Source organism: Excalfactoria chinensis, chromosome 1 (genome assembly GCF_039878825.1).
Source record: "Excalfactoria chinensis isolate bCotChi1 chromosome 1, bCotChi1.hap2, whole genome shotgun sequence".
Taxonomy (NCBI): Eukaryota; Metazoa; Chordata; class Aves; order Galliformes; family Phasianidae; genus Excalfactoria; species Excalfactoria chinensis.
The window spans coordinates 74,099,950-74,123,727 of record NC_092825.1 but is presented as its reverse complement, the minus strand read 5'-3'; the positions used below and the strand labels follow the sequence as shown (position 1 = coordinate 74,123,727).

At 38.0% G+C, this 23,778-nt stretch overlaps 1 protein-coding gene across 1 annotated transcript in view; it reads right to left on the bottom strand.

Moving 5' to 3' along the window:
• Positions 1-1,354: 1,354 nt before the first annotated feature.
• The window catches only part of KPNA1 (karyopherin subunit alpha 1), a 47,468-nt gene continuing 25,044 nt past the window's right edge, over positions 1,355-23,778 (bottom strand). Inside the window, exons 7-14 of the mRNA XM_072355940.1 lie at positions 21,898-21,986; positions 20,430-20,529; positions 19,707-19,870; positions 18,844-18,922; positions 16,325-16,450; positions 6,606-6,733; positions 5,658-5,836; positions 1,355-4,684 (exon numbers count right to left, since the gene is read on the bottom strand). Of these exons, the coding sequence (XP_072212041.1) occupies positions 4,497-4,684; positions 5,658-5,836; positions 6,606-6,733; positions 16,325-16,450; positions 18,844-18,922; positions 19,707-19,870; positions 20,430-20,529; positions 21,898-21,986 (1,053 nt within the window). The 3' untranslated portion in view covers positions 1,355-4,496. The remainder of the gene's footprint in view (positions 4,685-5,657; positions 5,837-6,605; positions 6,734-16,324; positions 16,451-18,843; positions 18,923-19,706; positions 19,871-20,429; positions 20,530-21,897; positions 21,987-23,778) is intronic.

The following is a 23,778-nucleotide window of genomic DNA, read 5'->3' as shown; positions in this document are numbered from 1 at the left end:
CTTCCCTTTAAATTGCAATCTGTGCTTTCACAATGCTAGCCTTAAGTTTCCAAAGCAGACCCCCTTCCTAATAGCTCTGGTTTCTGGCATCAGCTCAGCAGCTGCATGCTGCTCGTGCTAGAGAGCATTCAGCAGTTGGAGACCAGTATTTTTTCCTCTTTCCAGTTCCACAGACTGGGATTGTGATGGCTGTTCAAATGTATTTTCCAAGGACTGCCTGTTAACTGGTCCCCAGGGACTCCAGAAACAGAAGAGGCTTGTTTGACAGATGTAGTTTGTGAATATTTTGCTACCATGAGGCAGATCAGGCTCACACGTATTTTTCCATTCAGTTAATACCTAGTGGAAGTCAGGCTTAATTCACTACAATAATGTGAATAGATCTTTCATGACAGCTTTGGTTCCTTGTCACACTACTCAGCATACAGGTGCCTGTGCTAACACTGAATAAAAGGAGCACAGCAACCTGAAATAATGCCTGGAGAGAAACCTGCGATTTGATTTATGCTTGGTGATGACACAACCTAGAACTACGCATCTCTCAGAAGCATTCCACTTTCAATAAGCACCACTGAATGCACTCTAACTAGCAGCGGGTATCTCATCTATTTCTGTACATAAATCTTGGAAAGCAACACACCAGAGCAGCAACATTGATCTGTTTTTTCATTTCAGACAGTATCTATAACCTTTATGCCCTCTTTTATTCAAAAACTGAACTCTGGTCCAGTAGTCCAACAGGAGCTCCATGCAGTAGCAGTAATATATCCTTATGAGAGTCTGCTATCCCCACCATTTCTGCATGTACATGAAAACCTGCACACTGCTACGCACATTTGTGTTTTCTTTCAGCTTCCACGTAGGCTCAAAAAGCCTGAGCATGAGCTTTATGCCAACTCCTCCAGCTCACCCCCAACCAATGCAGGTTTTGGGTTGTTTAGTTGTTTTTGTTTCTGCCCTACCATTTCACATATCCTGAGATACAAGAGCAATCTTGCCTGCCACATTCCACTGGAAACTTCACCAACTGAATGAACCGTAGCTCGTTCCTGTTTGCTGCGTAACGTGAAAGGAACTTCAAACCTTCTTAGCAGTTGTTGCTCCTAGCTTTTAGCATCCTTCTTTTAAGTGCTTACAGCAACACTGAGAACGTTCCTGTAAAAAAAGTTTCAACGAAGCTGAATAAGAAGTTGACATATTTCCCCCATTTCTACTCACGGGTCTCTTTTTTATACCTATGAGAATTACGTTAGCCACACAGAATCATGCCAGGCAATCAATCAATGGTCGAGTGGTAACGTAAGAGGATCCTCACATCTTTTCAGAAGCACTTAATCTCCAAAACAGAGTCCTTGACATGTGGCCTGAATGTTATTTATTAGATGGGTATGTTACACCACGCATTTGGCTCTATCAAAATACAAACATTTGGATTGCCCTTGGTTTACCAAGTAGTTCTGATTAGTCTGTATCAGTAGGCTCTTCCTTTCATAATGCACAAGTCAGTTCTCCCTTCCATTACTCGTGTAATTTGCAGCCTTTGTTAGAAGTTTTGTTTCTTTTCAAGTCATTAGTAAGACTAAATAAAGCAAAGACAAGAACCGGTTGCTGGAAGATCCTGATGAAAATACATTCAATTGAGCACCATTTAAAATCAAATTGAGACCTATGAGTTAGCCACATTTTAATCCATTTAATGTGTGCCACGTTGACTTCTGTATTGTTTTAGTTCTCAGTCAAAATATAATGCAGTACCAGTCAAATGCTTTACACGGTGTAAGTATATACAACAACAATATAACCTGTGTCAACCAAGCCTGTCACTTCAAATAAACATACCAAGTTTAAAGATTTATACTTATCTGCTCTGAACTCACATATCCACTGCAAAAGTAACAAACACTGGCTAGGCTCCTTACACAGGAAGGCACACCATTCAGCTTAAATGGACTCATTTTTTAATTCGCTCATTTAGGGGCAATTGTCATTTTTCTCTTGGGGGCAGGGGAGGGAAACGCCAATGCACCACATTGTTTTCACTAGCCTGGAAGAGAAAACACTTATATATATAGATATATAGATATGTATATATATACACACATACGCATGTGTGTATATATATATACACGTGTGTGTGTATATATGTATATATACACACAAGTGTATATATACACAGAATATACATATATGAATATACAGAATATATGCACACACACTTTGCTCAGATTTGTTTACAAAATATGTAGCATTTTTTTTTATACCATCCAATAAGAGGTAAATGATTTTAAACAAATCTTATAGAAATGACATGTTATTGGAAATTTACACGTAAAAAAATCCAGCACAAAAAAATCCAAAAGCTAAAACAAGATTTTGCTACTAATCAGTGCTTCTATCACCCTTCAAGAAAAGAGAAACACAGTTATTTATGTGTGATGTAAAGGCAACATTGAGGGTTTCTTTTGTTTTTAAATTAATCACCAAATTTAACCCCCTAAGATTACAAAGAATCAAAGTTCATTTACAGATCAAGTGCAGTAAACTAAATGTTCCTTCAGCACAAAGCAGCACTAGAAAATAACTGGGAGAGGGAAGGGGGAGGCCAACTGGCTTAGCTACGGAGGCAGTAGGTGGCTTCTGCAGCAGCCACATGGGTCAGTCTCCATCCTGAAGCACAGACAGAACCAAAGATTGTATTTAAATAATGATGACACAGAGTTGATGTGTTCAGGCCTTCGCCTAGCTTCTTTCAGCACTTGGACAAGCAATTTATATATTCGTATTATCCTGTATGCAGTGGGCTGGTTTTGCTTTTGCAGTGGCTTGTCACTGAGAGGAGTCGTAAGGAGGATCTTGCAGACAGTTCTGCCACTAACATTTACCACAGGTACGTGGCGCTGCAGATGTCAGAGGCGTTTTTGAAATGTTTACGCTGGACAAATGTGTGTTGTTACAAATGTTCCAAATGGCTTGAAAGAACATAGCCCATTGCTGGGGGGCAAGGGGGGCAGATAGCCTGGAGAATCCATTGCCTTTACAGAAATGGAACTGCCACTTACAATCACATGGCATCTCCCCCTTTTTGAAGAGTTCAGTGCCGATGTCAGCTGAACTCAGTGAGAAGTGGCCGGCCTTTGCATCAGATGTCTGTGATCCAAGCAGATTGCGGAGCCAAGAACATGCTGCTAGCAGGGCAGTCTACAGCTGTGGATGACAGCTGTCATGCAGTCAGCAATGCCTTATAGATGTCACCTGTAGGAACCAAGCATTCCATGCTAGCTCACCTGAAGTCCCATAAACAGCAGAAGAAATAATGAAATGAAAGGGCCAGGTGGATCTGGGTGTAATATTAACCATCCTTTGAGCATGGTGTCATTTTAGTTCTTAAATACGAGGCTTGAGCAGTAGGATTCTGTTGGGAGAGTTGGAAAGGAAGCTCTTGTCTTGTGAAAATGAAAAGGAGGTCTAACACTCCTTGTGCTAAGTTTTACAAATTAAGATTTTGTGTTCAGAAGGTAACATTTCAGAACTCACTTCAAGTCAAGCTGTGTAAAAATGTAAAGAGGCAGATAGAAATTTTTCAGCCATAACTCTACTACTGAGTACCAGACTTCGTAGCACGCAGTCAGGAAGGGCTGGATTTTAAGGTAGGCCTGGCCGGATTATACTGTGCTGGCAAGCAAAATGAGGGTAGTTTCTCCATTCTAAAAGCTGTTTCAAAAAGTCATGTCTGGGGAGGTTGGTAGGAGTGACCTATTCACAGGTCCCTTATTGTGGATGGAAAGACTGAGAAGGTATGCAGATCTCCACCGTGGTCTGCAGTCCACATTGAGAGCTCAGTGTTGAGAAGGGGTAGGACCATGTGTGTTCAGTATTCTTAAGAACCAGAAAACACATCCATTGGAGCTTGTTGTTGCAGGAGATAGAAGACTTATTCCATTATTTGTAATGATCTGTATTCCAATAGCTCCAGCTGGCACATACAGCGAAGGAGATACATTCCATATGAAGATTTAACACATCTCACACAGCGATCCAAAGAGGCATCCAGAGAAAAGTATGGGAAATGAATTCAGCCACATTCTCAGAAAGTCTGAAAGTCTCCCTGGAACTGCAGGCACACGCTGCAGTAAATACATGAGAAAGGCAGCCTTACCTTGGATGCCAGGAGTGCGGGGGCTAGTGGAGGTGGGATACTTTTCTTGTAATAGGAATAGGGAATATCTCAAAGTATAGAAATGTGCCTCAACCTCACAAAGATGACAGCGGAGAGGTTCAGAATCTAGAGAAGTGCGATCTGGCAACCCCTTGCCAAGAAGGGGGCATCCTGCCACAGAGAGCCAAAAGTTTTCCAGACGTATGTAAGAGAATGTGCACAAGGCAAGCAAATGAGCGCAAACAGGGTTATGGAAAACACTGAGAGAATCACTCCACAGGTGGCTTGTGGCTCAACAACAGGATTGGCTAGGTAGAGGAGCACACAGCACAGAGGCACCTCAGAGCTGGAAGCCTTCCATGGGAGCCTCACACTGCTGGAAGATGTACTGCTGCTGGCTGAGATCCACCTGTGGGGCAATGCTACTATCTTCATCCTCTGTTCCAAAGTAGTGCTCAATCAGATCAAATGCCTTTTGATAAATCTCTTGATTCTCATGGCTCTGGAGGAACTCAATCTTGTCAAGGCCTGCACAGAAAAGAAATGTGCAAAAGTTACAGCTTGGTGAAGCATTACAACCAATGCTCATATTCAGTCTGTTTTAAACATCACATTCCATCAATCTTTAGAAAAAGATCTGGACATTTTTGTGCCATGAGGTGGCTAAGTAATCACATATCTCTGTGGTCAGCTGTATCTGTGCCAAAAGAGTGTATGCATACACCAACAGGGAATTTATGCTTTGCCTCTCTACTGTATAGAAACAAGAGGGAACAACCTCTGAGTCCAAGTGATCCAGAAGAGAAGGAATCTCATGGGACCTTCAGTATACCAATTTCAGCTGCTGTTAACAGAATGAATACTCAAATTCACCTGGAATCTGTCAGTCAGAATCTTCCAGAAACTTCAATTATTTTATGCCAAAGAGACAGTTAAAACAAACTGGTTTTTACTGTGCAACTGGCACACATACAACATATACCATAACTATATACCATAACTGAACTGACATGACAGACACACCTTTATGGCCATACAAAATCAGGCCTTTTAACAAGAAAACTAACCTAAAAGAGTATCAGTACCTCAGAATCTGAATGAAATGACCGCAGTAAATACTGCAACTATAGCAAAACAAAGGTATACCAGGAAGTTAATGGTGCTGGCAGAATTCTACAGGGCAGCAGAGAGGGAAAAGATAGGCCTGAAAACTGTGCAACAGAACAGAGCTCCTGAAGTTTATCTGCTGTGGAGGAAACATACTATAGGCTGAATGATACACTCAGAAGGCTTGAAAAAGGTTCGACATGAAAAAGACAGGAAAGACCACCTGCATACACTGTCTCAAGCTACAAAAAAAGAAAGTAAATTATGAAGTACATCAGTAGGTGGAAACCTGTTAACAGTGATAAGAAAATCGATTCAATCTGGTGTACTGAAAGTCTAATGGATCCATGGTTATTGCTTTAAGACCTGCCATCCACAGATGTTTTGCTCATACCATATGCCTCCTCAATAAGAGCGCAGTAAGGATTAATGCCAGTGCCGCTGCGCTTGGATTCCTGCTCTCCAAGCCTCAAGATGTTCTCCAGTCCACTCAGTGCTACTTGCACAATCTTTGAATCCATTACGGTAAGGAGGTCACAGAGTGGTTTGATGCATCCCAATTCTACTAAATATCTGAAAAACATTACAAAAGATTAATCAGGTTCTATGTGAAGTTACAGGAGATAACATTCAAGCATTTAGTGTGAAGGACTAAGCACCAAAACAGATAAAATATCAACTTGATCAGAGAAACCGAAAATCTACAGACAGCTATTTGTATCTTACCAATTCTGCTAAAGCACTGAAAATATCCTATACGTCATCTGTCTATTTTATATATTTCTTTATGTATAATTTAATTTCTAGATTTATACACATCTTACTAACCTATAAGTTTTAATTGAATATTATTAATATGAACTATGATTGAAATTAACTATGATTTGTAACATTAAGTATTTACTTCAAACAAAATTGCATGTAAGCATAGTATACTAGTATACAAAACAAAGAACAAACCATATGATGCCCTGTTTTCAGGGGCCTGGCAGTAGGTCTCTGAGCCGTTCCTCTCCAGTCTGTTAACATATTTTATTACATTCAGAAATGACCGCCATGAAATAAGTTTAAATTTTAATTTTTTCCACACAAGAGAAATGGTTCAATCAATGAAATAAAATATTAAATTCCCATGTGATTTCTCTCTATACAGGAATGAATGGCTCATTCACAACTCAATCCAAGAATGTCAAATATTGGAGGCGCACAATTGTACACAGCGCCTGTCAGAACTGTACCGACTCCTTACAGAAAAGGTTTCCAGTCTCTAGATTACTAATTTGGTTCTTTGAATAAGCACTTGTTCATCCAACTGCACTGAAATATTTGTACTATTTCATACTTGATCTGTTCAGCAGAGCCTCCAGACGTTGCATTTGTGATTGCCCAAGCTGCTTCCTTCCTTGTTCGAAACTCAGCCGTTTGCAAAATATTTATAAGAGCTGGAAAGATATGAGCATCAATGACTGTCTGCAAAAAAGAAATGACACATCAGGGTTATAAGTAGAATTAGAAACAAATTCCTTGCGCTGGCTCATTTAATGTCTATGCCCAGAACTGCACATTAAACAATGAAGCAAACTTCTCAATGGGCAAAAATCAGTTTATAGCTTTAAATTCAAAACCCAAATAATCACTAGGTAAACGATTATTCCAAATTGAACAGATCAGGTGAAACTTCCTTCATATCGTATGGGTGACTTAATTATATTCTGACAGCAAGAGAATGCCATATTTCCCTTACTTTCCCAGACAGCGAACCACTCAGCTATTAAGTCAGCAAACCACTAAGTCATCAGGATTCCCTGAACAGAAAAAAGGCGTTCATAAGCCTGTTTGTACGACACTCTGTTTTGACTGGATTAGACAACAGGACAAAGAAAGAATGTATTTTAAGAACTAAGAATTCCACAAAGCAAGCAAACACCAGCATGTTCCTTCCTGATATAAAGACAAAGCAAGATTGTTTGATAACTGCACAGCTTATCAAACTCATACAAGTCAAATAAGTATTTAGCAGCTCAGCGTTTCTAGTAACTTCTGGAAAGGATGTTCTGCAGTAAGAGACAAACGAAACCGCTTCAGTACTATATCCATGATAAAGATCTGAAACACTTTCCCAAGGATCACTACAAGGATCAAGAGCTTAGGGAACATTTTTAAACAACTGTTTTGTAAGCACATCATCACAAAACTGGTAACACCAAATTCAAAGCCAAAGAGATTCTTTGCAAGGAGCTCCATAGAGTGGAACAGACTGCATCCAACATAAAGCTATGGACAGTTATCCTCCTTTTGCCCTTCCTGTTTATCTGGGCATCCATGCTGCATGAACTTGCAATCCACAGTTGCACGAGTTTTGTCAACCGTTCCATCAATAGTCTCCCTTACACAGGATGCATGCTTCTGCAAAAGAACCTATGGGCCCCATGTAAACACAGTGTACCAATTTGACAACCATTGCAAAACACAACTTAAAGGAGTTTGATAACAAAAAGCTCTTTTACATTTGCTTGTTTGCTAGCATTGAAAGGTTTCATATTTGTTTTAGTTTTGGAGGAAAAGGCCTTCTAAGAGTGAGAAGATTCAACATAAATCCTTTTCCATTTTCTGCACTGATAAAGGTACTGAGTACTACAGTCTCCACAACCCTGCTGCCAAACTCCACCTTCTGAAAGAACAGTAACAGACACTAATAATGGAATGTAAGAAACCCCAAACAGGGGTTTCATAACTCCCTCTCAGGTGTATCTCCTGGCTCCACTGATCAAAAGCAACTTCCCTGGAGTCTACAATAGCATACTTTGAAGGAAAGCCTTAAAGAGCACAAGCTTCAGTGTGGTGGAAAAAATAAAGTATTAAAGGAAAAGTGCTTGTAGCATCTACTATTCCAAAGCCCACATCTCACAGCCTTTCCTACAGTGGCTATTCTTGAACTAGAATACAAAAGGATTCCTAGCTCTGACATTTTACATGGAAACATTTATACTAGAAGTAGATCACACATTCCTCTCAAGTACATTTGTTTACATGATAACAGAGAAATACTGAACTGAAACACTGAACTACTGAAATAGATTTTTTTTTTCCTCTTGAAGAGAAGCACACCTCAGGCAGAGTGAAATCCTGAAGGACTGTAAGTAGGATAAGATCCTACAAGCAAAGATTTAAAAAGTGTTGAATCATCTTTTTTCCTCTCTTACCACAGTCTGCATCTGATATGGAAGTGTGCTGAAAACTGAAGTAATGTGGTGAATATAAAAAAAGAGTTTGAGCTCAGTATAGCTTTAAAGTAAAATGAACTGTTAAGGGATTTCAGTAACAGGTCCTTGAAAAATCTAACATGCTTTGGCCATCCATGAAAATACTCGGGCATTTTCTTCTTACTAGCCATAAGGCAAAGGATATTTAAACGTTCTTTCTGAGCAGCTGATGAACAGTAACTTTTATTTATGTATGCTTTCTAAATATGTCAAAAATTTATAAAGAAATCTGGTAACGGCACACCAACAGGATAAAAATTTAAAGAAACAATCCAAAAGAAGACATCATTTTCAGCAGCTCACCTGGATTCTTTTCAATCCAAATTATCATTGTGCTTGCACATAAGAACAAAACATGTTAACAACCTGCTTTCAGAAGCAATCAAGAACAGATGCACAGGAAAGCATAAACTCTTCATGTTTTTTCATCATTTTAAACTTCCCAGTTGTAGCAGTGAGCTCTAGTTTAACTACATCTGAAGGAAACAGTATGTGCTTGTTTGTCCTGAAGACGAGCACATAGTCATTTCCATGCTGTCTCTCTTTGATGACCTTGCTCAAAAGCCTGGAATAATCAGTCCTTCCTTGTTCATCTTCTCAAACGTCACTCATGTTTCTACAGCACCCTATCACAATTCCCTCCACTTATCCCTTAGTCTATGTAGTTGCTCTTCACATAGAATCAAATCGACACTTTATGGTCTTCCTTAATGTCCATGCCTTAAATCTCTCCTGAAGATGAATGCACACACAGTACAACACTGAAGATTTATACTTCAACTAGAATAAAGAATTCCATTTTGTTTTTATCACTTTCCTTAGCATTTATTATAAGCTGTGTTTGATTTCAGGCTGCTACTAGGCACCAAAATGGCATTTTCAAGATAAATTACCAATCTGTTGTCAGCCCAACAGCTACTGCAGAGCCCATCCATAAAAACCATGAAACTAACATCAGAACTTATGACAAACTGCATCCCTTCAGTTACACTGGAACTATTCTGGCTCACAACAGAATCTTGAAGAAAACTAAAACTGAATTTGAGTCAAAATCTGAATTTTCAAATTCAATTTGAAACTGAATTGTAAAATTCAGCCCTTCAACAAAACTGGCCTTCACTTTTCTTGAAGAGTTCTGTTGTGTCTTTTGTTTTTTCAAAGATGGCATTCCTGTACTGCAAACTTCCAATAACTGCTCACCTTAGAAACATTCCATCCATTTTATTTCTTCTAATCAAGTTTCTTCACTTGATAATATTGTGTTTTAAAGAATAAAACTCGGAAAATTCACTTCCATGTAGTTCTATTACATCTACATCAGTGTCAAATCTAACTACTTTATAGCCAGTTAGGGAGCCAGTACTCTTGCGAGTCAGTACATGAACTAGACAAGAATAACTGTATTTTCTCCTCTTCATTTGAGTTCCAACAAATAAATCACTTATGGTATGCAAAAATACATATATAGTATGCAAGTGTCTACCCATGATTCAGCATATGCATGTGAAAGCAACCAACTCTTACAGCACGATTGTGATTTCCTGCTCCTGCAAGCTGGCTCAGTAACTTAAGCAATTCAGAGATTGCAGTCTGCACTATATCTGGCAACTGTGAGCATAATCAAAGTCCTATGTCCTACTCCTTCAGGCTGGAAATTTCAGTATATAGCGGTTTCACAGCAATTTGTGGTCCAGGAAACACTTGAGATCTCACTTGAGATCTCAGTTCTAACGGACTCTTATGTCGTTTACACAGACAGTAAGCCCATACACTCAAAATTGTTTATAAAGTAAACTTCTAGATTGTTTACATAAGGTTGCTACCTGTTCTCAGGAAGAACCTGCAATATTATCATGGGACAAATATAATGAACAGTACCGTGTTGAGGCGTCTGCACCTTTGAGTCTCCTCCACAAACATACGGTAACACGAACTGCTGAGGTTTTCAGACAGAATAAATGAATGAAAGGTATAGTCTAGCTCTGCTGCTATCCATATGGTACGATACATGGATTTACCATACATAGAAGCCTAAAGTAGATTTTTATTAAAACACAAATATAAATATTTTTCATCTTTGAGTTTTGCTAGTCTCCAGACAAATATGACATTCTCAGCAATACCACACCTTGTTCCTGACCTTTTTTTTTTTTTTTAAACGTCCTGACACCACAAAAAGGCACAACAATTTTAGACCATTGGTGCAAACTATGGCACGGATCAACATATTTTATACTTAAATAACTCGATAGTCTGCCACTGTAAACATTGTACGTGAACTACACTACTCCCGTTCTACGGCCCCAGCCTTACTGTGGCCTTTAAAGACAATTTCTAACAATTCTCAGCTTTCACCTTCACCATATTGGTAAAAATACATTTCATTCAGTCTATAAAACAGATAGATAAGGTAGTATTTGCTACACTTCCCCACATCACATTTCAGCAAGGACAGGAAACTACAAGAACATATGGCACAGATCCAGATGCTACCATGCACAGCCATACTCCACGTTCCAGGTGTTCATGTCAGAATTTAAGGCACAAAGAAAAAGAAGTGATAAGTTTTTTTAACCTGTCAACAGGAAAGATCTCCTATGATGTCTTCACTGTCAGATACGGAAGATTGTACCTGGTGTACTGCCTTTCATAGCTTTTCAACAGCTTGCGAAGTTAGACAACATTTTCTGAGGCATCTGATAGCCTTTCATACCCTTCAGAAGGGTCGACAGTCAGGATTTAGCTTCAGTTGTGCAGTTCTCCTTCTGATTCCCAGGAAGATGTAGTTCCCCTTCTCCCTGACTGGGGAAGCTATCCACTGAAGTACAGCAAAGCTGTATACAAACTAGGAAATTAACAAACAAAAACTATACTTAGTGACAATCAAGACTGCATCAGGATATACACATCCAACCCAAACCTTAAAAGCACAGAAATAAAGAGGGGAAAGACTGCTGTACTCTATCACACTTTCCCATTGCCTAAACACTGTTCAATAACACACTCTGAAAGGCTTTCACTTCCACCTTTGGAGGAGAAAAAACAAAACAAAAAAAAACCCACAAGCCTCATGTGTTTTAAATATTAAATACAAACAAAGATCAGCAATTACTTCCACACATTTCATGCACGTTAACTTATATTGCCTTAGCACTAGAAAAAGTTTATTGTGTTTGAGTGCAAATCTAACAGTGATAAACTTTCGTCTTATCTTTTAGAAATGGCAGTGAAAGCCTTTGGAGTGTGCTATCAAACAGCATTATAGACAGTATGAAAGTGGAAATGAATATAGAAGTCCTTCCCTCTAACTTTATATTTCTATACATTAGAGTGGGTGGATGGAGGGTGTGTAATCCAATGCAATCTTAAACACTAATTATAGCTTTGTCTGTTAATACTGATTGTATAAAATACGTATTAGATTTACTAAAATATTTCATTATCTTCTTGTTGTTCAAAAGTGATTCTTAGATTGCAGTTTGAGCAGTACGCAAAGTTTCCATAGGATTCTAACACACTACTCTGGAGCAACAATCCACTCTTAAGAATAACCCACAACAATGTTGTTTACTATATATAGCAGGTATTCAACTTTCAGGAAAAACTGAAATTACTCTCATTTGCTTTCTGGCTAAAGATTGCATGTGTTCAAAAATCTAGTTAATACAGCAGAAACTAGAATAGATCTGGCTACAGCCTTCCACCTGCAGTAGCAACTATCAAACAACTTGGAAGTACTGCAGAAGAAGAAAAAGAAGTTTAGTTTAGATCTGTATCTAGTATTTCCTTCTATAAGGAAGGTCAGTTCTCAAGAAGTGATATTTTAATTCATGGCAACGTGTAAAGTTATCTTTAAAATTGATTTCTACAAAGTAAAAAAACAAAATATAACAAAAAAAAAAAAAAAAAAAAAAAAAAACCCACATATCAGATTGTTTCATCCATGCACTTATTTCAGTCACATGCTCTTCACAAACAGGAATTATCCCCTGTCCTCACAGCTACTGAAATCAGACAAGGATTCTACTCTTCATTTTAGCATAGGATCATCTCCAAGAATCTTTACCAAACAGTACATTCCAACTTCAAAAATCATTTAAGTATTTCTCAGCTCAAGCATTTACAATGACTGACACTGAGTAGGAGTTACCTGAAGGAATATCTTGGAGAAGGAATCTGTAAGAATAGCAGATGTAACAGCACCAGATCTGATAGGAGGTTTCATTACACCTTAAACTTCACAAGACAAAATCTCCAGTCATACTAGACTTAAAAAGAGCTCTTCTAGAACATTTTTTACACACCTATGATGAGACTTCCAGCATATGATAATCACTGCAATTACACCTGTAGTTGTTGATTTATAGTTCCAAGAAAAAATGGCCTTAAGTTTTCCAGTCAAGCATGTAGTAAACATTCTGAAACAGCCCTTACTTTAGCTTTCCTCCAACAGGCTGCATTTTGTGGTTTCAAAAAATGTAAGCCTCAGGACAGATGCCATTTGCAAAATGCCACAATCACCAGGACAATTATCTTCCCCCAGGATCAGAATTATTACTTATTTTAATTTCAGTCTTACAGCCGACAGCATGGACTGTATCAACTATTCACCTGGGACAGACAGTGTTTCACTAAATAGTGCATGTTCAAAGGCAGCTCAATTTGTCTTAAGTGGAACCAAGGGATTATTAAATGTGGAACCATCGATTTCACTTTTGAAAATTTTCTTCTCACATTTTTTCACTGGAATTGGATGCAAATACTCAACAGATTGCTTTCCAATATTGTCTGCGGCACAGCCTAAGGCAGGCTATGTTATGATTAAATCTAAACACACTTTATGATTCAGTTTCCACCACATTTTCTTCATGATGCAAGAATTCTGAGAAAACAAGCTTCTGTTCACTTAGCCACAAATATTTTTCTATGCAAAGCTAAGGGTTCTCTACTTCCAAGTGATCATTGGCTAGAAATGAAGGTGTAATATTAATGACTCACGGGATTACTTCCTCCCTCTCTGCCTTCTCATCTCCCTTTCCCAAGCCAGAAAGCAATTCTATTCTGTCGTCAGTAGAATGGAAACTGACCTAAACAGGTGATAAAGCACCTTGAAACATTTTAAAACTACTAAATATACAAAGATACACCTAACAAATTTGTCTTGTTAGTTAAGACATTTTTTGTCAAATGAACATACTACATTATCATCACTTTATTGGAAAAAAGATGGGACAACAGTTTAAAAGATACAGTCTTATAAAAGCTCTGGTTAAGATTCCATCTAAATCCTTACTTTTTTTGGATGTCTGAGCGGTGTTTATCAGGTGCAAGATTGCTGTGCTAACAAGGACAGCCAATACTAACTGTTTCACTTGAACAGAATGATACGGTACAATGAATGTAGAAGGCACAGAGGTGAATGATTATTGAAACAGCTTCTAGGTGTACTATAGTCTAAACTACCTCTAAAACATGAAAATGAAAATCCTGTCCATTTCGGGAAAAAAAAAATGCTTTATTAGCAAACTTCAGTTTTTATTGACTTCAGATACTTGTTTCTTTACAGAACTACTTCTGTGAATACATCCAATTCTCTCAAGCTCTTTTTTCCTCATGGTATGCAATATTCCTACATGATTGTGCACCTTGAAGGACATCTCTGTCCAACTTGAGAAAAATAACTGCATTGGGTTGAACTCCTAACCTTAGGCTTCCTAGGAAAACCTTCTAGATAGAAATAGAGAAGAGCAGTACTTTCTAAGGTATTAAAAGCATGGATAAGGCAACCAAGAGATCCTTCATGGAAAAGAAAGGCAAAAACATTTTTACCCTACTACAAGTGGTACTGACTACTTTCCTTGCAGTGCTAACTGTACGACAGTTAAAACTGCTGATACAGGAAAAAGCAGCGACACAGCGGCTAATTCTATACAGTTCATTTCCTTAAACATTCACCTAGTCCACAGACGTAATACATAAGCAGCAGCACAGCCAGAATCAATTTTTTTGGAGCTCTACCAAGGTTATATGACGTGACCATATCCCTTTTGCCTCAGACAAAAAAAAAAAAAATAAAGCCACACACAAAAACAAGATCTTCAGTATTAAGAGTAAAGTTTTGACTGAGAAAGACAACAGCAACTGCAGAAGGTTTCTTTGCCCTCAGTTCCACTTTCATTTTAGTCACATCCTTGAATCAGATTAGGAAGACCTACAGAGTTTCGCCTTCCTTAAGTTCTGTTTTCTCACCTCCTTGCTTTTTAAGGTAAGTATTTCATAAGACAGACAAACATTCACACTCAGTTCTAAGCATCTTAGGAGAGACTGACTTATTTTCCTGAAAAACCTTATCCTTATTATCTGTTCTTTCTGAGAGGTAGATGAAGGTCTCATTTGAGTCAGCAGCAGAACGTGGTTTGTAAAGACGGTATAACTTATGAGATCACAACCGCCACCTGCAAAGCAGGCATTATACTTTTTTTTTAATAACATCCTGCAAATTTTCCACAGAAGTAATTCTATCCCTTTGGTGAAGAAGCTTAACGCTTCATGCTAATTTTTATGATATAGAATGAATAATCCAGAGATACCAGATACAAGACTACTAAATGTAAGACTGCCTTGCAAGGAAAAGCATACATCAGCACAATTGACTAATGAAAAGTGGACAAAGCCTAGTTTTTGTGTATGCAGGCATTACTTCTGCCAGGTTATTAAGCAGTAGCAAAAATATTTCTAATGTCTAATATTTTTGCTATCCATTTCTATTCCTCAAAGACCCAATCTTCAGGTGGACTATTACATGTCCTCAGCAATCTCTAAGAATGCTCTCTAAATCCCACGAGGAAAGCACTGAGAAATATAACTTCAGGAAAATTAAATTTATATGAGGAAAATTTCGTTCAGCTTGATGGTAACCTTGTATATATCACCAAAATCTGTTTTTCCAACAATTCTGAAAAAGGTACGAGGCATTGGCTTTGAAGCAAAAAATCCCTTAGTACAGTTGTTCTTCCAGATCCAGGGAAAACAAAATCTCTTTAGCAGGTTTTTTTCATTTTATAGTGTAAGAAAAAAATCTTCTCTGTAGAGAAGATGGTCAATCTTTCATTTATACTACCTGGAAACAAGTCCCAAGATTTCCTCATGACTGCTGAACTTAAATCAAGACCCAGAACAAAGATATATGTTTTTGGAGGCCTTGTTGTAATGGCTGACACAAAGGACAGACTTCCATTTGGTTTTCTGTGCTATTACATAACATGAAGGATTCCATAATTTGGTATAACCAAAAAAGACAAATCACAAACCAAAAGGTTTAATATCCTCAATTCCCGTTCAGATTAATACAAAGCAAATTCAGATCTGACTGCACAACTGAAAGTACCAGGAATTAAAACAATATATAAATAAGAATTTTATAAAGTATTCTACAATATAGTTTTTCCATATCCAGCAGTGAAATCAAGAAACATCTGAAGTTATTTGATTCTAAAATTTTGTAGCTTACCCATTTCTTAGTTGAGGATTTCTGCATCTTAGAGATTGCCAAATGCATAAAGGGTTGTCTACCTCCCTCATAATCTGTTTAATACTATAAAACTAAATAATTTGCATCTGAGAGATGATTGAAGCATTGAAATATTCTTATTTTGCACAGAGCATAGAACATGCTTCTGCTTCCAAGTAATTATATAACCATGTATCTGCATACATACAACACAAAAAACAGTTCATCACTCGATGTTTTTTTCTAGCCTGAAAGACAAAGATTACTGATCATAGCTGAGAAGGTTACCTGGATCTGGGCTCTGTTTCCAGCTGTTATATTAGATATTGTCCAGCAGGCTTCCTTTTTGATAGATTCTTTAGGGCTGCTTAGCAAATGCAGTAAACTCTGCAGGGCAGAACAATTTAGAATTACCTGAATACAAAAGAAAAAAAGAAAAGCACATCTTAAAAGAAATTTAGGATAGTGAATCATCTGGAGTAAGTAATATAGAGTCTCCAAAAGCTAGAAGGCATATACCATCAAGATATTCCTAAAATAAAACTAAGAAATAAATGTTCATATTATACATGCAGAAAAGCTAACAAGCAAAAAAGTTGGATAGTTTAAGTAACATAGGATTTCAGAGAATGGCTTGGGTTGGAAGAGACCTTAAAGATCACCAAGTGACAATGCCCCTGCCATGGGCAGGGTTGCCACCTACTAGATCCAGTTACAAGGGTCTCATCTAACCTAGCCTTGAACACCTTGAGATATGTGGCATGAGAAAGCCAAAACAAGGTCTCCCCAAAGCCTCCTCTCCCCCAGGCTGAACAAGTCCAGCTTCCTCAGATTTTTATTTTATTTTATTTTAAACAGGATTTCTGAACTTGGAATCTGAGAACTCCCTTCTCTTTCCCCCCCTTTCCACCCTCAGTTCCTCCTCAGCCTTCAGACACGCTCCTAAAAACTTTAGTGAATTAAGTATTTGCTGGGTGGAGGAAGGTTATGGTTTAGCATTCATCAGATACCTGTCAGGACAAGAAAGACTGGATTTTTTTTTCTTCACATATACTACCTACACTTTCAGCCAACTCCAAGCACTGGCAATTATTAATTGTTGGAAATGAGATATTAAGGAAAAGAAGGTCTGCGCTCTGAGGATGCATAACAAAAACAAAATATCCCACACCCAAATCCTTAGAATTTTAGGAACATTTTGGTATGCTCCTCTTTAAAAAAACACAACAAAACCAAACATCTGTGCGCAGCTGAGTAGTTGAAACTTTTCCTTGAAGCCACTTCATGATTGAAGTGATTTCACTTTATGTAGTATTTAATTATCTGCCTTATACGACTAAGTGATCCCTTATGGAACATAAATAAGAAAAAACCAACAAACAGCTATGTTATCAAAATGTATCTCAATCACTCCAATCCTGAAAAACAACAGTCACTGAGGAAAACAGAATGCCTACAGAATCAAACCATAGACTATGAATAAATATTAGTAACATCTTAATCTCCTGCCCCAGCACTAATTACAAAATACTCAAACAGTATTTTGCTGTTGCTAACTCATCTATCTTTGTGTGTGATCTTATTGCCAGAGAACTACAAAATTCAAATGGATACATTTATATAAACTGATAATTATTGAACAAGCCCCAGTGTTAGGAACTTGGATTTTAACTTTTGCATAATTTATGTGGAAGAAGTAATTCAGTTATTTGCATGGGGAATCAGATACTATTAGTGAACTGTTTTTCCCCAAGCCTTTCACATCATCTAAAATCCCCAGCTGCTACCACCATCACCTGGAAGTCCATTTCAATGCCCCCACCATACGCTCTTTCCCATTTTCAGCTACTACCACTTCCTGATCCTATTTCTGCCATCAGCTTCAATAACAGTCAACAGCCCACCATAGCAAGCCTGCCTGAGCCTGTGACTTCAATCCAATTTGCTTGTGCATTTGTCTGACAGCTCCACATCACACAGGCATGCTTTTCATGCCTTTTAGTTTGTGAACAAGAGGTGAAGGCCAAAAGTCAGCAAAGCTTCAAAAGCAGCAGCCTACTCTGTACTTTTCTTTCACATATTACCAGATCCTGACAAAAGGATGTCAGAATACACAAAGAAATGGGAAAAGTTTAACAAAGGGTACAACTGATGAAGCTCATAATAGGATTTTCTGCTCTACATGCAATAAAGGTTGCCACCAGTCAGTGGACCACGAATAACACGTATACATGGCATGGACTCTCCGTTTTCACTGATTACAAAATTAATAGGAGCTGCCACTTCTTGAAAAGCCTACAAATCAGTAGGTTGACAACTTCATACTTCTGAGGCAACATATTCCTGGCTCCCAGTTTAACTCCAACACGATGCTGTGAGCCACAGCCTCTTACTTCTCCACAAGCCCAGACTGCTACATACCATCCAAGATCTCACTACACTGTTTTGTTACATTTGTTCCAAACTGCCACGACATCAAATTTTGATTTGATTTGACAGCAACAGGCTGTCAATGGCCCCACCACACCACATCACTCAATATAAAATTCAGCCTCTGAGGAAGACTGCTTTAAACAAAACAGAAAAGAAAAATTCAAAGAGTGCTGCACAGCTATATAAGAATTCCAGACACAGCAATACAAGAACAAACAGCAGTTCAGGAAAAGAAAACTACTACATATGGCAATTAGTGTCAATCTTTCATTTTCAAACTCAAAAAGAAATAGAAACGGGTACCTGTGAATAAGTTACATCAATATTAACAGAAGGTTAACAGAGGTACAACACATGAAGAAGTGAATCCATACCTGGGTCTGGATATCGTCTCCTGTGACAATGTTCCCAACAGCTCGTAAGGCAGGAGATACTACTTTATAGTCGTTATGCCTAAAATTAACAAGATTGAGATGTTAACCATCCTGAATCACCTCTACCTTCACATCCTCAAGGAAGAAACTTTTGCCAGGGAAACATGTGCTAGCTAAGACTGACTTAAACTAACAGCAACACATTCTGGAGTTCAAAGCTTCTAGGCCCTAAGATATCATATCAAAATTGAAATATTTTGAATATTACTATAATACAAGTACCTCACATAGTACAGGTATCTTAGGGAGCAGAAAAATCAACGTTAAGCATGGAGCACGCTTAACGTAGCATGCATAAAGGCAGAGAATGAGACAGGAACACTGCGTTTAATCAAGCACATCCTCATCCAGCCATTTAATCATATTCTGTCATTAAATGTATTTGCAGTGCATCTCCCCATTATCATTACTAAAATCATTCAGAAAGGAAAAGTAAATAATTTTTTCCAGAATTTAAAGTACTTCATAAAAAGGTACTTTAAGTAATACATTCCATTCAATAATTCAGCAGACTGCTTTTCCTGATAGCCTTTTTAATTTACACCGTGGAAGACTACTGTTACTTGCTGCACCTGCTACATGTTGAAAAAACAGCACAGGAAAAGCTCCACTGTTCCTGTTACTCATGACAAATAGAGGGGACTGATTAGAGACAGGTTAAATTATAAAATTCAGATTGCTTTGGTTTTTAGAAAATTAATAAATGTCAAGATTTATCTGATTGTGCTTCCTGATGCAAGAACCATGATTTGGTTCTTGGGGAAAGGAGTGAATAATGCATTTACTCAGAACAGAATTCTTACATCAGCAATTCCACAAGTCTTCTGCAGACTCCTGCATCAATCACAGCCTGGATTTTATCGTTGGGGCCATCAGACAAATAGGACAAAGCCCAGCAGGCATCAGCTAATACATCTGTATCATTGACAAAGAGCAGCCAGGAAAGCACACTAAGACAAGGTGAAACCTGTAGAACAATAAAAGAGATGCATAGATTACGCAATCAAAAAGTCTGGAGTATCTATTAACATGTCAGTTAATTCTGTACGTACCACTACAAAACCACACACTAGCATCACCATCCTGAATACCTGGCAAACTTCAGACTTCAGTAGCACTTCGGTGTAGAGCATCAACTACACTAGCAAAAAGTAACAGGCCAGAAGAAAATCACCTAGAACTCTTCAGCCTCTACAGTACCATGTCTAGAAATTTAACCTCAAACTTATCCATCAAGATGTAACATTCTCTGCACTAATGGAGCCAAGATGCACAGTTTTGCTCTACCATGTAATGAGATTAACAAATCACAAATAACCAGGAGGCAGCAATATCAAAACAATGGTTGTGAATGTCTGCCAAAAGAACAAAAAGCATTCAGAAGCTTAATTTGTAATAAGCGCTCCATTGTTCCAGAGAAACTCAGAAATATTTCTGTTATGCAGTTTAAGCTTAATCATTCTTACTTCTTATTTGGAAACCTACAACTCACAACAACACATCCTTAGAAGGACCATATTTCTTACCTTGGCAAAATCTGGAGGAGGATTTTTCCCTCTGCAGAGGTTGGATAGAGCCCATACAGCATTTCGGGTCATAGTGATACGATTCTGTTTTGAAAGTAATCTGAAACAAACAAATTCCAAACCTCACTAATGCACATTCAAAGCCAGGCAATCCAGAACGGCCAGCTGCCCTATTTATTCACATGAACTCAGGCCTACATTTTAACTGTTGTCAGGGAAAAACATGATATAATATTTTTCTATAAAAACAGATCCTGAGGAAAGTTCTGCTTGACAGCTGGATACTAATATTCACATTAGACCTGTGAATCCTAGTATCCCAACAATAACCACTGCACTATAAGAATGTTCATTTAACTTCCTAGAGACCATTGTGGTAGATTAACCGTTAAGAATTGTGACAAAACTACTCTAAGTGGAAAGACATGGGGACACTTATCAAAAGTACTTTTTTGAACAGACATTTGCATGTCAATTCTCAGCCCATCAACTCTAAGACACATTTTTCTGTCCTAAGGTTTCTAGTGACAGAGAACAGAATCTAGCCCCAGAAAACACATATAGTCACTTCTAAGGTTTCCCAAATATTTACAGCAGTCACATAACTGGAAGCAACCACAACCACGACTTCCTGTGCACAGTGGTTCATCCCTGCAAGAGTTTTGACTACTGGGTTCATGTAAGAAGAAAATTCTATAAACCATCCCAAACTGGTGTCTTCCTGAAGTTCTTATAAGATGACAGTCTCACACCATCTGCAGGATTCTGCTGCATGAGACAGAGGAAGGACAATAGTGTAACACACTCTGATAAAGATATCTTCATGATATCTGTGTGCCACAGGACTACGACACCAGTCAAAGCTGCTTCAGTCTCTGGTAGTACATGGTGTATTTCCTCATCTGAGATTAATACCAGCACTATTGCTCACTAGTTAAGTCAAACACAGCATGAAGGCTGTCTGGAGCACTTTACGGAATGCTTAGAAATGATCAGTCAAGAACTCCACAGAAGATTTTGACTGGGTATGAGAACACTGTCTTTCATCATGTCTTGGTCAAATACTGTAACAAGTCGTCCAGGGTGGGTGGTTATGGAATCTACCTTCAGTGCTCCAAATTTGACTAGTTAAGTGGCTGAGCAATTCTGATCACATTTGCTATAAGAGAGTTTGACTAGACAACCTCCAGAGGTCACTTCCAACTTAAATTACTCCGATTCTTATTAGTTCCAGGCATCCACCCACTGTGTAGAACAAAATAGCTCCAGATTAGCTGGTCTTAACACAATTCCTTTTTAGCTCAGTTACAAAATAAGCCCTCAAAAAAAAAAAAAAAAAAAAAAAAAAAAAAAAAAAAAAAAAAAAGCCTAATTAGTCGACAAAAATAAATAGTTATTTTTCAAAACAAACTTCAGTCCTATCAGACACTTGACTAATATTCTGAAGAATGCATTAAAACAGACTCACTGCAGTAAGGGAGGCAGGATATTACAGTCCAGTACATAGTCTCTGCACATTGTGCTGTCTCCAGCAATGTTGCCAAGAGCCCATACTGCCTGCAATAGAAACAGAATAGTAATTGTTTTTATTTTCACAATTCAAACCATTCAGTATGCAAATTAAGAGTGGGAGATCATCTCTGTTCTCACCATTATATCCTGGACAATACAAAAAAGGGGAATGCATTCTGGTTAAGAGTTGCAAATATACACCCAAGCTCGTTAAAGAATTCAGGAATGTTTACACAGGTCTAAGTACCCAAGCAGTCAACCGGTATGTCACCAAAGACTGCAGGCAGACAACCTTACTCTGTCCACAACATGAGAGCTCCTCACCTTAGGCTCAGTAATGCACTAATTGTACACGCCCCCTGGTTCAAGTCCAGATGGTTCATAGCACACGTCAAGCAGGTTTGTATCTACCCAAAAATGTGTACAACAGCTCATATTAGTATTTCCTAGGAAGCCATAAAAGCATGCATCGTTTACACAGTCACATTAAGAACACTGATAATAAGAAAGATAGAAAAGATGACTTAAATACAAAATAAAACAATAGTTGAAATAAAAAGTTCAGATCGACATTGTTATATTTCTTTAAGAGAAAGCAATACAGAACAAAACCAGTATTGACTATTTAGATATATGCATGACAAAATGTAAGGACAACTACTCTTTTTCTTGGATGTCACTGTTACCCTACCCCCTTATTTTGAGGAATAAGATGCTAAATACCAAAAGATAATTTAAAAAGCATGAAATCTATCTTATGTAGTACCAGAATGGAAGAGACCATTAATTTTGTTTAATACATTCAGGTCAAAAGGTGTTTTTGATATCACTTTCTACATTTTATCACGCAAAAAAGAGTATGAAATTCACATTTTGTGTTTATTTTAAGTTAGCAGAGGGCTAAGTGACATACGAAATAGAATACCTTCTTATTAGGTAAGAGCTATACGAAATCTACACAACCACTGGAGATACCATGAACAGCAGCAGTTCAAAGTTTTTAAAAGGCAGTAAAAGAGATGCTCCTCTACAATATAAGGGACTTCTCTTCCAGGCTCTGAAGTTCTCCCCCAGTCACTCTAAAGGCCCAAAAGATAGTATCATTCTCTAAAAAAATTAATACAGCTAAAACAAAATAAATTGTATATATATTAAAAAAAAACACTGTACTTATGTATTTTCCTACATTCAGTTAGCTGCTAGGTACACAAAGGACTTACCCACAATAATAAAATAGATTGATCAATTGATAGATCATAAGTGCAAGTTGTTAAAGACTAGGAGACAACTCTGGGGAAGGCTTTTGCTGCCAGTCACAGCTGGAATATGAAATCATTCTGTGACCTTTGTCCCTACTAATTCTGTGTGTTCCTCTAAAGCTAATCAAGAAAGCTTATTTTTCATATCAATTGTTACTGTTTTACAACTGTTCCAACAATAGTTTGTCTGAAATTAAAGTGCAATGTTGGGTCTGGCAGCCTCATAGATTCAACATGGAAAAGGCAGCTAAAAGAAGAAACTTAAGAGACAGAACATATAGCAGTGCCTCTAAAATTCACTTGTATTATAACTGTAAGAAGGCGTGCCTGTTGCTCACTGCAATGCTTTCACTTCTGCAGTGATGTGATTCCCCAGGCACAAATCAAAAGCTTCAGCAGGCTCTACATAAACTTGTGAATCTTGGTAAAAACAGTAAGGTGGAGAAGGATAGCATCTTGGTGCAAAGATACAATCTCCTTTTCTGGACACTCTTAAAACTACAGAACCAGCCTTGGAGGCTGTATTTCACTTATCTGTGACCTTGCTTCTGCCAGTATAGTAATTAGATTTAACAGCA